The 15128-nt window shown below is 29.7% G+C and overlaps 1 protein-coding gene across 5 annotated transcripts in view; it reads right to left on the minus strand.

Annotated features, from left to right (window-relative positions):
* Positions 1–2675: 2675 nt before the first annotated feature.
* Positions 2676–15128, minus strand: part of Stum (mechanosensory transduction mediator stumble) — a 30519-nt gene continuing 18066 nt past the window's right edge. For 4 of the 5 annotated variants that reach the window (XM_083093755.1, XM_083093754.1, XM_083093756.1 and 1 more), the window contains 5 exons: positions 6083–6340; positions 5335–5551; positions 4882–5008; positions 4538–4732; positions 3468–4251 (listed from right to left, as the gene is read on the minus strand). In XM_083093755.1, coding sequence (XP_082949881.1) covers positions 4124–4251; positions 4538–4732; positions 4882–5008; positions 5335–5551; positions 6083–6340 — 925 coding nt within the window. In that variant the 3' untranslated portion in view covers positions 3468–4123. Of the gene's footprint in view, positions 3355–3467; positions 4252–4537; positions 4733–4881; positions 5009–5334; positions 5552–6082; positions 6341–15128 lie in introns of those variants that run through there. The other variant, XR_014437725.1, reaches the window with a different exon arrangement.

Consider the following 15128-nt stretch of genomic DNA (forward strand, 5'->3'; position numbering starts at 1 on the left):
CGTGTGTATAATATTCTCGAGTTTAAAAAAAGCAATATATGTTTTAACACACATATCTTTCTCTTATATATCGTTTAACATTATTATACGAGACTCTCATATTTTGCAAATTCATAAATAATATAATTAAAATTAAATATATTTTAATCTCAATTTATCAAATCCTATATATGTATATTTTCTGTTTTTATGCAGTCAATTTTTTTAAAGAAAACTCCTTTGTGTATAAAAGATTATATTTTTCGATTTTATATTATATATATATATATATATATATATATATATATATATATATATATATATATGTATCTGATATATAAAAATTATTTTTCAGAGATATATTTTATTTTTTGTCTTTGAAATATTTTATAAAATTATATGAAAAATTTTCTCGTAGTATATTTCATGAATGTTTATATAAAACAAACATTTTTCCACGATGCAATTAAAATACACATTTCTGCCTTATGTCTAACCGGACGAATCTTTTTTTTTACTCATACGGATTTCCATGACATTAATCGGTCAAGCCGATCACGTGGCTATATTTTTATTTCGCGAAATAATAGAGGAGCCTACGCGATTAAAATCCAGCAATATATACCCTCGGTATTCCTGCGTTTCTCCGCAAGAATGCATAAAGCGAGCGTGAAAGTTTATGCAATTGTGATAAATTGCAATCGATAAGAATCACGCTTATATTATTGCGCGTTGTATATCTCGAACAAACATACTCATCTCAGCAATTTTCATAAACAAACGGCTGACTACTACTATAATACTGTGAATTTGTACACACATTCCTGTATGTTTGTGCATAATTATGTGCGCGAATTATAGATCAAATGATATTTTAACGGGTACTGAACACTGTTGATAACAAAAATCGCACATCCGCGTCGCTTAAAAAAATTATTTAACGACTAACGTATTCGAAGGATATAAAACATGGATCGCTTTGTCAGACCGAAAATTGATCTGCAGATAAAATATCAAAGAGATACGGTAGAGAGCTTTATACTAAAAAAAGGGAGGAGATTTTCATACAATCTTTGTGAAAATGATAGTTATAAAAAAGAGTCGACATATCAAATATAATATGATTTGATTTAATATATTTAATCTAACTTGCAGTTTTCATTTTGTTTATTTTTAGTCTCTTTTCTATCAAATTTTTGCTTTGTCTCTTTTAATATTGCATATTATATTTAATACATAGTATATTTAATTACGAATTGAAAAATGTGCATATTTTTTTATAATATACATTATTATATAAATATCATCAATTTGATTTAGATGACAATAAATTCCGAAATAATGAGAGAATTAATGAAATAGTTAAAATATCTTCGGTAGAAAAATTCAGTTAACACATTGGAGATAATTTATATTCGCAAATTAATCAAAACAACCGATTGACAGATCACACGGAGTTACATGAACAACATCTATACATATGTATAATCAAACGTGCAAGCGTTGAACATTGTTAACTTGTAAGACCTTCGACAAAAACAAAAATAACAAAATCTTGATAATAACTGCTTGAAATAGAGCTGCTTAGGCATGCCATCGATTTGCATGCTTAAAGGTAGTAGTTTCGCTAGATTCTTTATATTTCACAAGCATGCGCACGTTTCTCAATTTGAACATCTTATAATATCCCATGTGATCACGTCTTATAATATATTATGTACATCTCATGATATATTAAACAATAGTTAAAACGTGAATACGTGAACAATTCTCTGTAATTCAAATACATTTTTTCTATGTAAATTAATTTTTCTAGATAGATTATCTCACATCTATTGGATCTCTTAATCACCTGTCTAATATATTGCATAATGCTACAATATATCCTAGCATTATCTCGTCATGATTACATTATCAAATGTATTATCTTTCTCATATTTATTTATTTTATTTTAAATATATTTTTTTAATTTTTGAGAAATATACTCTTTATAACCTTTAAAATAAACAAAACATTTACCTCGAATAATAGAAAATCCAGGAATTTCAAAGAGAACATCCTATGTAATGTCAAGACCTCTGAACGTTTGCGTTTTCTAGAAATGACACGGTAAGAAAATAAAACATTTGTATTTCTGCATGTATCGTCCAATCCACATCAGAATTTCTGAAAGATACGAATATATACAATTGTTAGTTTCTATCGTAATGTACTGGAAACGTAGAAACTCAGTTTTCGGTTTACTGTCCTTTATCTTATTACGATATACAAAATATTGCCCTTTATTATAATCATTCTATACGTAAAACTGAAAGATTTAATTGCATAATAGTTTTATTATTTTAAAATATGAATACTCTGTTTTTTAATATAAAAATAATTTAAATAAAAGTATATATTATTACATACTTATTAAAACAAGTGTATAAAAGTTATCGCAGTTGTTGATAAAGATTTTTATAAATTAATCAAAATACTATATTATTAGATACATTAGTTTAATAAAAAAGATATGTATATGTATATATTTAAATATATATATATATATATGTGTATATATATATATATATATATATATATATATATATATATATATATATATAACCTATATGAAAAGTAGCGAAAGCTTATATGAATAGCTGCGATTACGGATGGGAAAAAGAAAGGAAAATATAAGAATTTATAGATATAGAAATTACATTAAAAATTGATGTAATATATTTTCATATTTACAATAATCGCAAATATAAGTATAATCGAGTACTTGAATATTTGTATATATGTTGCGCTTGTAAAAATATAAAGCGCGTTTTCTTCAAAACGTGATTATCCCATCGATATCGTTTTAAGGCCACATCTTCGAAAATTGTGATAATATATCTCCGAAGATCAATTTTAAACAATGTATATAAATCTAATGTCTACTCACCGAAGAAATTTTAATTCAATATCGTTACCATCGTCGCTAGTAAATCCGCTTTTCATAATTTATTCTCATTGATGCAACGAGTACATTTTGAAAGAATCTCTAAAATGCTTTCATTGAAAGCGATTAATCTTCAAGGATGTCTTCGGATTTTTTAATAGGCCACAACTTCTCACGCACAAGCGTCGTCTTTACAAAAATTGAACTTTTTGTTGACGAAAATTTCCATTATGTGTAGAAAAATACAGAGTATTTGCAAAGCCTCTGCTTATTTTATATAAACGTCTTAATTTTAATTCTTTTTTTAATTTTATAAGGAGATTTCAAACAGGACTATTGAAATCGGCAACTACGATAAAATTCTTGAATAATTAAAGATTTTTTTTTAACTCTATTAACTTGTTAAAAGAACTTTAATCTTTTTTCTTTTCTTCTCTCTTTTATTTTCCTAAAAAGTATTTATCTAAATTAATAATATAATTTAAGAAAAGATAATCAATTATTTATTTCAATAACGTATACGATATTTATTAAAGTCAAAAAATTTATTTTTTATAAAATGGAAGATACCGTAGCTTTTATTTAACATAATTTAGTATAGTATATATACAACATATAATAATCAATTTAAAAAAAAAAATTTATAAATATCCCATACATGAAACTCAATAATGTTGTCTTTTGAGAAATTTGTCGTTAAAATTAAGGATTGTAACATATTAATATGTTAAACTGTACAAGAGAAATAATATTTATATGCAAGAAATTCTTTATATTTATATATTGTATTTTATACTAATAATTTCAATTAAAAAATTATTTTTCTCATTAAAAATAGCGAGGAATGAATGACGTAAAAAAAAAATTAAAATACTCGATCGTCTTAATAATTTGTGACCTTTTTCGATTACCTATTTATCAAATTTATATCGTATAGTTTAATATGTTGTTTCAAAATTTTTATTTAATTTTCACCTTTTGTCATGATTCAACTGTAAAGAAAAATTTTCGTCTGAAATATCTCTCTTAATATCATCTTCGCAAATATATAACCATTATTATAAGCTGCACCAGCAATATTATTTTATTCATGCAGACGATATTTTTCAATTCATGACGATTCATATCAAACGAAGCACGAAAATTTGTCGAACAAGATATAAAACTTCTTTGGACAATCGGAGAATAATCATAATCCTTTCTTTATTAAAAATGCATCATCGTGCCCTTTCCATCTCTCGTAAGGCTTGGCTCGGCACACCGGGAGGCAGGGGACCCGGTTCGCCGCCTCTGGCTTCGAGATCGTTGCTGGCAGCTTCCGAAGCCTTGAACCGTTTGTATTTTCCTGCAATATCAGAAAATTTATGAATTTTATTAGAATTATAAAAAGCACAAATCAATAACTTCTCAAAATGTAATTTACGATCAATTTTAAATTATTGTAATAATTATTAATTATTTTTATATCAGAGATATACATCAAAGAAGATACACATCAAATTATGTGTAAAATCAAATTTAGATAATATGTACCTATTACAAATAATTTGTAATTGATCTTGAGTACTTCATACATATAATATTTGGCAGTTAGGCGTAATTTTATTTCGATAAATGATCAGAAGACTTACTAGCTAAACGGACCATGGTGACGCCCCACCAAATACTCCAGCCCCATCCAACGAGGCAAAATAGAACAGTAAATAATTGACCAACACCCACAACAAGATTGACAATAAGTGCACCCAGTCGTGACTTTAATCCGGCAACGGGAGAGAATCGCGGCTGTCCGGTACATAAATCGAATAAACCGCTCCAAACAGTTCCTAAGTGAAAAAAAAGAATTAGTTATATAAAAAAAATTTAATATTAAAGAAAAAAACCACTTGTAATTGAAAATTTGCAAAATTGGAAATTAATTTCTTGAAAGAATATTTTTTCTATGATAAAGTAGCATTAAGATTTAAATTCGTACCAGTGCCTGGTAATAAAACATTCCATATTAGGCAGAACCAGGCGAGAGGAACCGGAAGGCAAGGAATGGCGCCACGCATAATAGAATTGTACTCCACTAAAACATCTGGTAACTTGGCCTTTGGTTCCTGCGATATATTGCACATCAAGTTCTCGTGTTATAAATAAGAAACGCGGCCTAAGTGCGTGTCTAGGATATTCTAAGTAGATTAAACTGCTTCATTGTATTTCACATTCAAGGCACTTATTCGAAAATAATAATTAATCTCTTCCTTCAATTAAAGTTGCATATTTATTTATTTTATTTAAATTTGATATGCAGTTTTTAGAATATTAAAATTAATAAAAAGGAATAAAAAAAATATTGCAATTCTATTACATATGAATAACAGTAAGATACAAAATAGTAGCTTATTTTGTTCGATAAGATTTCAATTCCTCAATATCCACGTACCTCAGACAAGGGTGGCGGCGCTACACTTGTAAGACTGTGCTTGGCACGTGTATTTTTTGTGCGTTGTTGCGTGTCTGCGCGTTTGCAACTACAACAGCCGAACACGCGACGGCAAATCGCACCACATCTTCTCTCCGGTGGACAGCAAACGGTAGGCTCGGTAGGAGCGACTCTGGATTTTCTTGTACAACACTTGATCTCTTGTAATCTAGAGCATCTGTTGGAAAAATATATCGCACGATGCAATTTTTATTTTCATCCTAAGATCCGTCAAACAGGGAAGCAAAATCTCTTAATAAGTAAAATAATACCCAAGCTCAAAAATCGCCGAAAAGTTTCTAGAAAATTAAGATGTTTCAATGATTATTAATTATATTAGTAATATTTAGCGAAAAATGCGGTAGAAAATTTTGAAATTGAGATTAAACTATCGAAGGATAAATCGCAAATCTAAAAACTTAAAATCGATATAATAGCAAAGTAGAACAGCATAGATAATAAAGCGAGATTACAAGAAGCCAAACCAACCTGAAAAATTCTGGAAATAAGCTCAGCAAATAAATTAAGCAAGTGGTAATAAATTACAGAATGATAAAAAAGCATTCGCAGACAATATTTTTTCACAATTTTCCTATTCGTATTGCGTCATTTCGTGGCCTCAAATTTATTTTTAAAATAATAATATACATGTAATAACCTGATAAGCGCATGCGATTGAAATTCTAATCGTTGAATAACAGTTCTTCACCTGCATCGCGATTTCAGTTTCGACCAACAGGACAACGTGTTTGTCGCAGGTGATGGTGCAACCGGTGGCGGAGTATCGTTGATCACCATCGCTCTTTTTTGATTCCTAGTCCATAGGAGACTCTTGGGATCTCTGCGACAAGCTAGGCACCTCATGCCAGAGCAGCACTTGGAGTACTGACTCAAAGATCTTCCCCAACGTGCCAATAGCTTTTCACTAGCTTTGGCTTGTTCCTTTTCGTTGCAAGAAGCCAGGACACTATGATAAAAATATGATATTGACATTAAAATATGTTGCCAGTACTAAATATTATTATATTTTACAGAAAAATCTAAAGAGAGCATAATTTTAATTTTTCTAATTTTTTAAATAACTTAGTTTATATATATATTTATATCAGTGGGTGGTGGTGTTTATGTAATAATATATTTATGTATTTTAATACTTTTTTTCTGTAAAACATCCAACAAATTTTTATATTACTATATAGGAAAATATACTTTATTATATTCATAACTCTCTATGTTGAATAGAATTTTATAAAAGTAAGGGAGATAAAAAAATAGGGATCAATAATATTCATATATATTTTATTTTAATTGACTTTATGTAATTGACTTGCAGCAAAAATGTTCAACTATTTAATTCCGAAAGATTATTATTGATTTTGCATTAGCTGCATAGTTATTAGCACTTATATACATCTGTATACACGTATGAGTCATGTGTAAAATGTACAGTCTATGTATATAATATCAGAAAGTATTGATTACATTTAGCTATAGATGAAAAGGTCTAAATTATTCATGGGGCATAATATTTGAATTGAATTAAAAACGTACGCCGAAAAAAAATAATGTAAATTTTATCGGAGTATTAAATCGCACTTTACATTACTACAATAGTGGGTAAATGTGTATGAGTTTGACTCAGTTTATATCCATTTCTTCCCAAATATTTCTTATTCTTCTAAGTTAAATGGATAAACAATAACTGCAAACCACTAAATGCGCATTAAAAAGACCAGGCATATTTACTGCGGTGTGAGGTATGTTTCGTGACTCGATCACCCATGGATCAAGCTGCGGTAGACGAAAAACGCAAGATCCCTCACGTAGCAGATTTAATCACATCACAAAAACCGCATACACCTCAGAGCCGCGCAGGTCTCATCCCTCTGTTCGCGCATACAATCGTAGTCCAGAAAAGCTCTTACCTAAACACAACTCCTTCGCAGGATAGAGAATCAATTTCCAGAAACTCGGCAGGGCCAGAAGATCGGTAGGCGTCGACGGCGCGATCGCGAAACTCGAAATTGCGATAGACACGCGTCTGATAAATTAGTGAGGGGAGGAAAAAAAACATCGGCGATGGAATAACAACGAAAATAACCAGAGAGATCAAAGATCGCGACGATAACAATTCGCGATGACTAACGATGGCGAAAACTAGGATCGTAACGTTACCTCCGTAAGTCAACGAGTGGCCATCACCAGCGGCCGTTCTCAGGTGACTTCGGTCAGTGATTGCGGTTACCGCAGTCGCGGCAAGACGTAGTCGCGAAGGGTGGCAGGCGAGGGTAGAGGTAAAGTCGGCTGATCCCGCGCGACCGGTCACGCGAAGATTTTCAACCCCCTTCGCGCCCTCCGGCCCTCGGAGCTAGTTAGCTGACTGACCACGAAATCGATATGCGCGACACGAAGTTCTTTACCTTAACCGGTCGGTTTTCAAGGCGGTCCCGCCGCGACCGCGGCCGATTTTCTCCCGATGCGTGTGTCGCGGCGACGCGCGTGTCGGCCGGTGACTATATCACTGGAGCTTTAAAGTTGCGCTTGTAATTCGTCGTCACCTTAACCCTTAACGAGAGCGAGCACTTTCGCTGATCAAAAGAAGGCCGATCGCTATCGAATTTTTTTATGAGTTTATTTTTAGATTAAAATTATTCCGAGTTCTCTGAAGGATAATGATATTTGTATTCTAATCATAATGAGGAATATGTGAGCAATGTTCCAAATACAAATGTTCAACAGTATAACAAATGCTATCCTTGAAGATATAAAGAAATACATTTAACAAAAGCTTAATCTCGCGATTATTTTAAATGCATCGTGTTAATATAATCAGATTTTTTCAAAATTTGATATCATTTATCGTTTACATGTATAATAATTATACAGTTTTTAATTTTATATACTTAAACTTTAAGTAAATTATTTCATTAATTAATTTTTATCATTCTCTTATCTTTTATCTCGGATTTATTTTATCTTAAATTAAATGTGTAATAAAATTGTTCGATATAATTTTTAATAAAGCTGAGAAAAAAAGTTAATTCTTTCGTGAGAAACATATGATTCTTTGCAGTTAATGATTGTTAGTTTTACAAACCGCAACCATAAACTGGTAAACTGACTAATACCCAATTCTATTCTCGCGATGTTATCATGCGGGGAAAAATTATGCGACGGCGTTCTGCGTATGTTAATAAATTGCGTTTATCGCACTCAACATGATGTATTTGTTATACATTTTCACCAAAAAAATTTTACTGCATGGAAAAAATTCTTTATCCTGAATCTATTTTAAATTTATATTCTTCAACAAAGAATCAAATCTGAAAAGTGGCATTTTTATCACCCGCATTTTTGTTTATCTCAATCATGCAAAAATTTATTCCAAAATAAATTTATTGCATTTCTCTAAACAGAAGTGTTAGAAATCAATTTGCCTTGAAAAAGATTAATCCTAGTAGCATAATAAAGATACATTGATCGGGTGATTACACGGCTGCATCACGATTCACGACACGCTAGACAAAACCATTAAAAGTTATACGTGTCTAAAAGTTCGTATCTACCAATTGCGCGGTTGATTAAAGGGAGAAAGGGAAAGCAGCAAAAGTACGCGGCTGAAAGTTTGCGCAAAATGAGGCGTCATTAAGCACAAATACCGTGGTCTACTTCGACTTACAATTAGATAATTTTACCAAACACTTTCCCCCATAATCGCGTCGTTAATGGGAGCAGGGAAAATCCGCGCGCGGATTGTCCTGGGAATTAAAACGACTTCCGGTTGACTTCTGCATGTGCATTGTAAGATGAAACTTGCATTACCCGCAACAGGCGTAATTAATTTAATTAATTTCTCAGATCGTACAATCTCGCGCATATTACCGCAACAATGCGTTCGTTATGTCGAAAATAACGCGGTTTACTTTCCGTTGCTTTCTTATTTTTCTTCATTACTTTCTTCATTATTGAAGAATATTTATCTAACTCTTAGATTTAAATCTAGCACGTGTGTAAATTAGATCAATATTGTTGTTAGAATATGTAATTATATAACTTGCAAAGTTAATATTTTCTTAAAAATATTTTTTTAGGTCAGAAAAGAATATATGTATAGTTTTTAGCTTGGAATTAAATATTAGGTCAAATACAAAGTAAGTTCTCAAAGTATTAACAAAATATGAGATATCCAGAAATCGATAAAATGTGAAAAATATTACGAAAATGGTGTGATTGCAGCCAAGTTGCATGCGAAACGGCTCTTTCCGAAAGGTAAACTCGGACGCAATGAAATGCATGCCATACTTGAGATTTACGGCAGCGGAATTGTTTCATGTCGCGCGAGCGGCATTATCATTCGCACAAATTTTAATAACTGTCGTGATAATAAAACCATAGTTCATCGCGTTGCCTTGTAAAATGCCGCTTGTATCGTGCCGCATAAATGTAACGAGAGCAGTGCTCCTGAAATTTCTCTACGCATATAAAAACAAAAATCACGAAAAGGCGTAAAGATGGACACGCGATTACGACACCCTAATATTAGCGTTTCGATAATTATCTTAGTATGTCAATCTTACCAAAGAAGCTTTTTTTTTAATTACTATTTGAAAATTTTATCTTATATATTCGACAAATTACAGAAGTATCTTTTATTTTGTTATAAAAATTGTTTCTTTCCCTTATTAATTCGAAAGCTTTATTTAATAATCAGAAAATATAGATTTCTAAGTTTAAGGACAAAGTATAAAAAAAAAGTAGCGTAAATTAATATGCAATTCTATAATGTGTAAAAGCATATTTATCTGTTTTCTTTTTGATTAAATTCTTGAATGCAATTCTTTAATGCAAACGAATACCTCTTGCAATTTCATGATTCTAATTGCTGCATGCAAATAAAAATACGCGCAAGCATCATTTATTTATAGTCCCATATGATGCTATCTACGAATTAAAAATAATTTTTCTATTGATAAATTGATATATAAATCGACATATTAATATTTAAAAACAATAACATAATAGGAGAAAAAAGACAAAATTGAAATATTCAATCTTGTCAGATAAGAATATACGAAAATTTATCTTTAACATGTATATTAATTATCTTAATATTGTCAAATTTTAAATGTCAGATAAAGCCACTCAACATGCAGATAGAGGGACATTAAACCTTCTTACAATCTTCATATTGTGCAGAAATTAAAAGCTGTTCTTATATTTTTATTAACATTGCAAATCAATCCACTTATCTGACATACTATATTCTGTTGTTAGTCACGAGGATACAGAATGCAATTAGCCTAATCTAAAAGAGCGATTAAAGGAATGAAAGAACTGGATTCAAAGAACGTGAGTGTATAACGCTATGCAAATTACATTAAAATTCGTTTCGCTCAATCTTTAATAACGTACTTTCGCATTTAATATTTTCGCGTTGTACGGTGTATACCGTAACGTTTTCCACACGCTATCAAAGATTAGCGGCTCAATTATGTCGAATTGTGGGAAATGGGTTACTAGTTTACATAAAAAAAACACAAAAGTGCTTTAATAAAGTGAAAGAGACGTATGTGCAATCATAGTCAAATTATATATAATAACTTATTTAAGGACGGCGTATAATAGAATGAAATAAGCTTTTATATACTTATATTAATATTTATATATTGCTGTAATAATATTAAGACAGTAATATGGATAATTATACAAAATTATTGAATAACACATGTCTTTTTATGTTTTTCTAAATTATTTGTTAGAAAGTTCCAAATAATTAATATTTTATAATTATAAAAAATATATTGTTAGTAATAAATAATATGATAATAATTAATAATTTCAAAAAATTATTTTAATATTTATCTTTTTAATAAAAAATTTAGAAAGTGATATATTTAATAAATATTAAATTAATTCTTTATAGTATATATGCTGTGACTAATATAAAATAAATTTGTATAAATATTTAAAAGAAGAAGCAAAAAATTATCAAGTAAAGTAATATATTCTAGCATAAAAATTCCAATTTAAATTAACATAACATTAACATATAATACATTAATTTAATATTATATTTTTTGTTATATATGTCACAAAGTATCTTTATAAATACCAATATTTGTGTGTAAAAAAGTACTGTGTACCCGATTATAACACCACGTATGACTCAACAGATGCAGATCAACTAATAATAAATCGGATTATCGCGTGATACGAAAACATGTGCTCTCTTTCGTCGTGTTCTTTCGAATTCATTAACGAGTCTCTTGTTAATAATTTAATATCATCAGTCTGGGAATTTTTTTTTACGAGAAATAGTTACTCTCAGTTACTCTCAGTTACTCTCTGGACACATACACATTGCGCTTCGTAAAACAATCGAAGAAATAATAATTAGCGATCGATCAGTGCCTCTATCGGAAGCTCATCGGTCATCTCCTGTAGCCTTGATACAAGGAGGGATCGTCGTATCAAATAAATGGCATGTGCCGAGAAAGGAAGGCGGGAGAGACGGTGCGACCGAAAATTGACGTAACGTGGCAATGTGAAATGACCGGCGAGGCGTCGCGGCGCGGCTCGTCGCGTGCGGCCAAGGTCGATTCACGCCACCACCCGTATTTCATTCGCTCGGCCTGTGTGTTCTCGTTTCTCTTTATAGCTTCTCGACATCCTAAACCTACCCCGCGAGGGCCACATTTCTTCTAATTCACCGATTATTGCTCGCGAAGCAAAAATCCGCGCATAAGCCCCCTAAAGCTCGTTAGCCGCGTATCATCCAATTTGTGAAAGTGTGGATAGGTTTGATCGGTAATCGATATATTGAATAGCTGGCCTCAGAATGCTCGAGACTTTTTTTCTTAATAAATATAAGCTCTCTACGGATTTACTGATCTTTTATATCAATTTAAAAAAATATAATAAACATATTAATAATATATATTTTAAATATAAAAAGATATCTGACATATATTATTGTATTTTTTAAATAACATTATTATTATCCCCAAAAAATTTATATATAGGAATAAAAATCTATTGAAGACATTTATGAAATAAATAATATCTCAAGCATTCTTACGTCAAATTTATACAAAGTTAAAATATCAATAGTAAAAATATTTGATAGAAATGTTAAACTTCCTAGCATATTAAAATTTCAAGTTAAATAATATTAATACTTTTCCTGACTTTGCTAAAATCTTTAATTTTAAGAAAATATTTTCAAATTAACTTATGCATCAATATACTCCAAACAACATATAAACATTACTATAAATATTATTAATAATTTAATTAGATATTGCTATGAATTACTAGCGAGATTTTATATCTTGCAGCTAACTATTATACTATTAGTGTGCAAATTTGTGGTCAGTAATTTACTTCGCAATTCAATTAGACGAATCGCTCTTCGATAACTCGAATCTATTTTAATTTTTATTGCTTCAAATTAACTCCAATTTTCTTTAGGTAATCTAACTTTCATGAAAGCAGTTTTTTTTACATACATAAACAGAACACAGTAGTTTCATAATCGATTTTTGTAATAGGAATGATCTAACCGATTGTTATTTGCAAAAATGGCATAGACATTTGTTATATATAATTTTTCACATACATCAACATAAGTTGTGTCAATCAACTTATATCAACATAATTTTTGATTAAGATACGAAGCAACATAAGTTGCATCAATCAATTATAAGGGAATTAATTTAATTGATTATAATTTTTAAATATAAACACTATAAAACAAACGTAGAAAGTATCTTGAGAATAAAAAAAGTGTTTTATAATGATGAGAGTGGAAGTTCAGATAATATCAGACATAGATATACGAGAAATTCTCCTATTTTCTTGTGTCACCAAGAAGAAATACAGTAAAAAAATCGTTCATAAAAGAAGTAGAACGCTGTATTTTTTGCTGTATATGATCGCCCACACACACTGCATTTTCCAGTGCGACATATCTTTGCGGCAAAAAACGTTTTAGCGTTCCACAAAAGTCAACGAGAGATCGTGGACGAGTTGGCTCGCGTGCGAGATCAATCACCAGATATAAGGATGGTTTCGTACCTACACGTTCGATTTTTTTATCAAATAAATTTGTTGGACAAAAATTATTTCTCTTCGAAAAAAATACTGATTTCATAAAACTAAGGATATATTTTTGTATTATATCTTTCATGCATTTTTTTAATAATAGCTTGTAGAAAATTATTTCTCAAATATATTTCTTTTAACATAATTTAGCATGATTAAAAGATAAATTTGTAAAAAAATCTATTATTTTAGTTATATTTTATAAGTTTCAGTCAAATTTCCATTTAAATATCAATCGAATTTTAAAGAGTTCTAGTAAGCAGAATAAATATATTTAAATATACATTAGTATTAACAATAATAAAATGACATATTGAGAAATAACAATAAAATAATTTATATTGAAGTATGTATATAATTAAGAGGATGATTTAAAATGTTTTAACAGGTCATAAATATAAGTGTATCGATTCTTATGCTTCTTTGCTAGCACTGCGTGATTAAATACAATAGATCTCGAGTAATTTACAATTTTTGTAGAACTATCCTTCTTATCGAATTAAGATGTTTTTTCACGTCGACGTGACGCATTCCTTCAAAATGTGCATGCAAGAATCGTAAAATATGTTTTATATTCTTATTAGTAATATTATATAAAGAGAATTTAAAAGAAATGAAAAGTTTAAGCATTATAATTAGTTTGTAATATAAACTCGAAATTCTTATAGAATACCTTATTATTTTATTGATACATCTTGTGATTTCTTTTTTCTAAAGATTCCTTGTTTCTAAAAATATTTTTTAAAATATCATAAATCAATAAAAATTTAAAAGTCAATATGTGCGTGCAGCTTTTCAAAAGATTTCCGGAATTTATTTTAGAGAAAAAAAGTAAAAAATTAAAGTATGTTCATAATATAATATGGCATTAGTTAGTGAGAAAGCTTATAACACCGTCACGCTATTGCCGTCTTGTGAGTCACTGGAACGTAACGGTCAGTAATAATATCACACAAAATTACGATGCAAAAGTCTCTTACATAGAAAGAATTTCCATACAATTACAAGAGTAATAATCGTTCGATGGGCAAACAATGCGAGATGCGACATCAATATCAAGACATTGAAGAACTTCATCGCTGATATCCTAATTGATCAACGCACGATATAATGTGCACGCAGATATAATGTGCGGATTTAATAAATAATGAATGAGGTGCAACGTACTCTATAGGCGGATCTAGCGCGGCTTTATTCATTATTTATTAACATCTAATTTTGAAAATTAAAGGAAGGAAACCTTAGAGCTCATTATTTATATGGTAGTTAAATTAAATTTCACAAATCTTATTGTAATCATAGAGTTAATTTAACATGCGATACATATAAATGAGTTTGAATAATGAAATTTAATAGTCTAAGAAAGCTAACGTTTTGCAAAAAATCAATCTTTAAAGATCAATCTTTAAAATATTTTGATTTCTCTTTGAATTTTGTATTTTTTGCGAAACATTTTAATAAATCATTTAAAGACTTTCAAATATCTAAATAAATATATTAATGATATAACTGATTATAATTATGCTGTTCAAAGTAATCTTCGTTTCATATAATTTTTGCACACAAAGCTTATCAAAGTCAGGCTCAGCTTACGCAAATTTCCGAAAAAATCGCGCAAATATTTACTCAATTATCTCAAAAACAAGATAACC

The sequence above is a fragment of the Camponotus vicinus genome, unplaced genomic scaffold (genome assembly GCF_025532165.1).
Source record: "Camponotus vicinus isolate PSW18456_S1 unplaced genomic scaffold, iyCamVici1.0 SCAF_3, whole genome shotgun sequence".
Classification (NCBI taxonomy): domain Eukaryota; kingdom Metazoa; phylum Arthropoda; class Insecta; order Hymenoptera; family Formicidae; genus Camponotus; species Camponotus vicinus.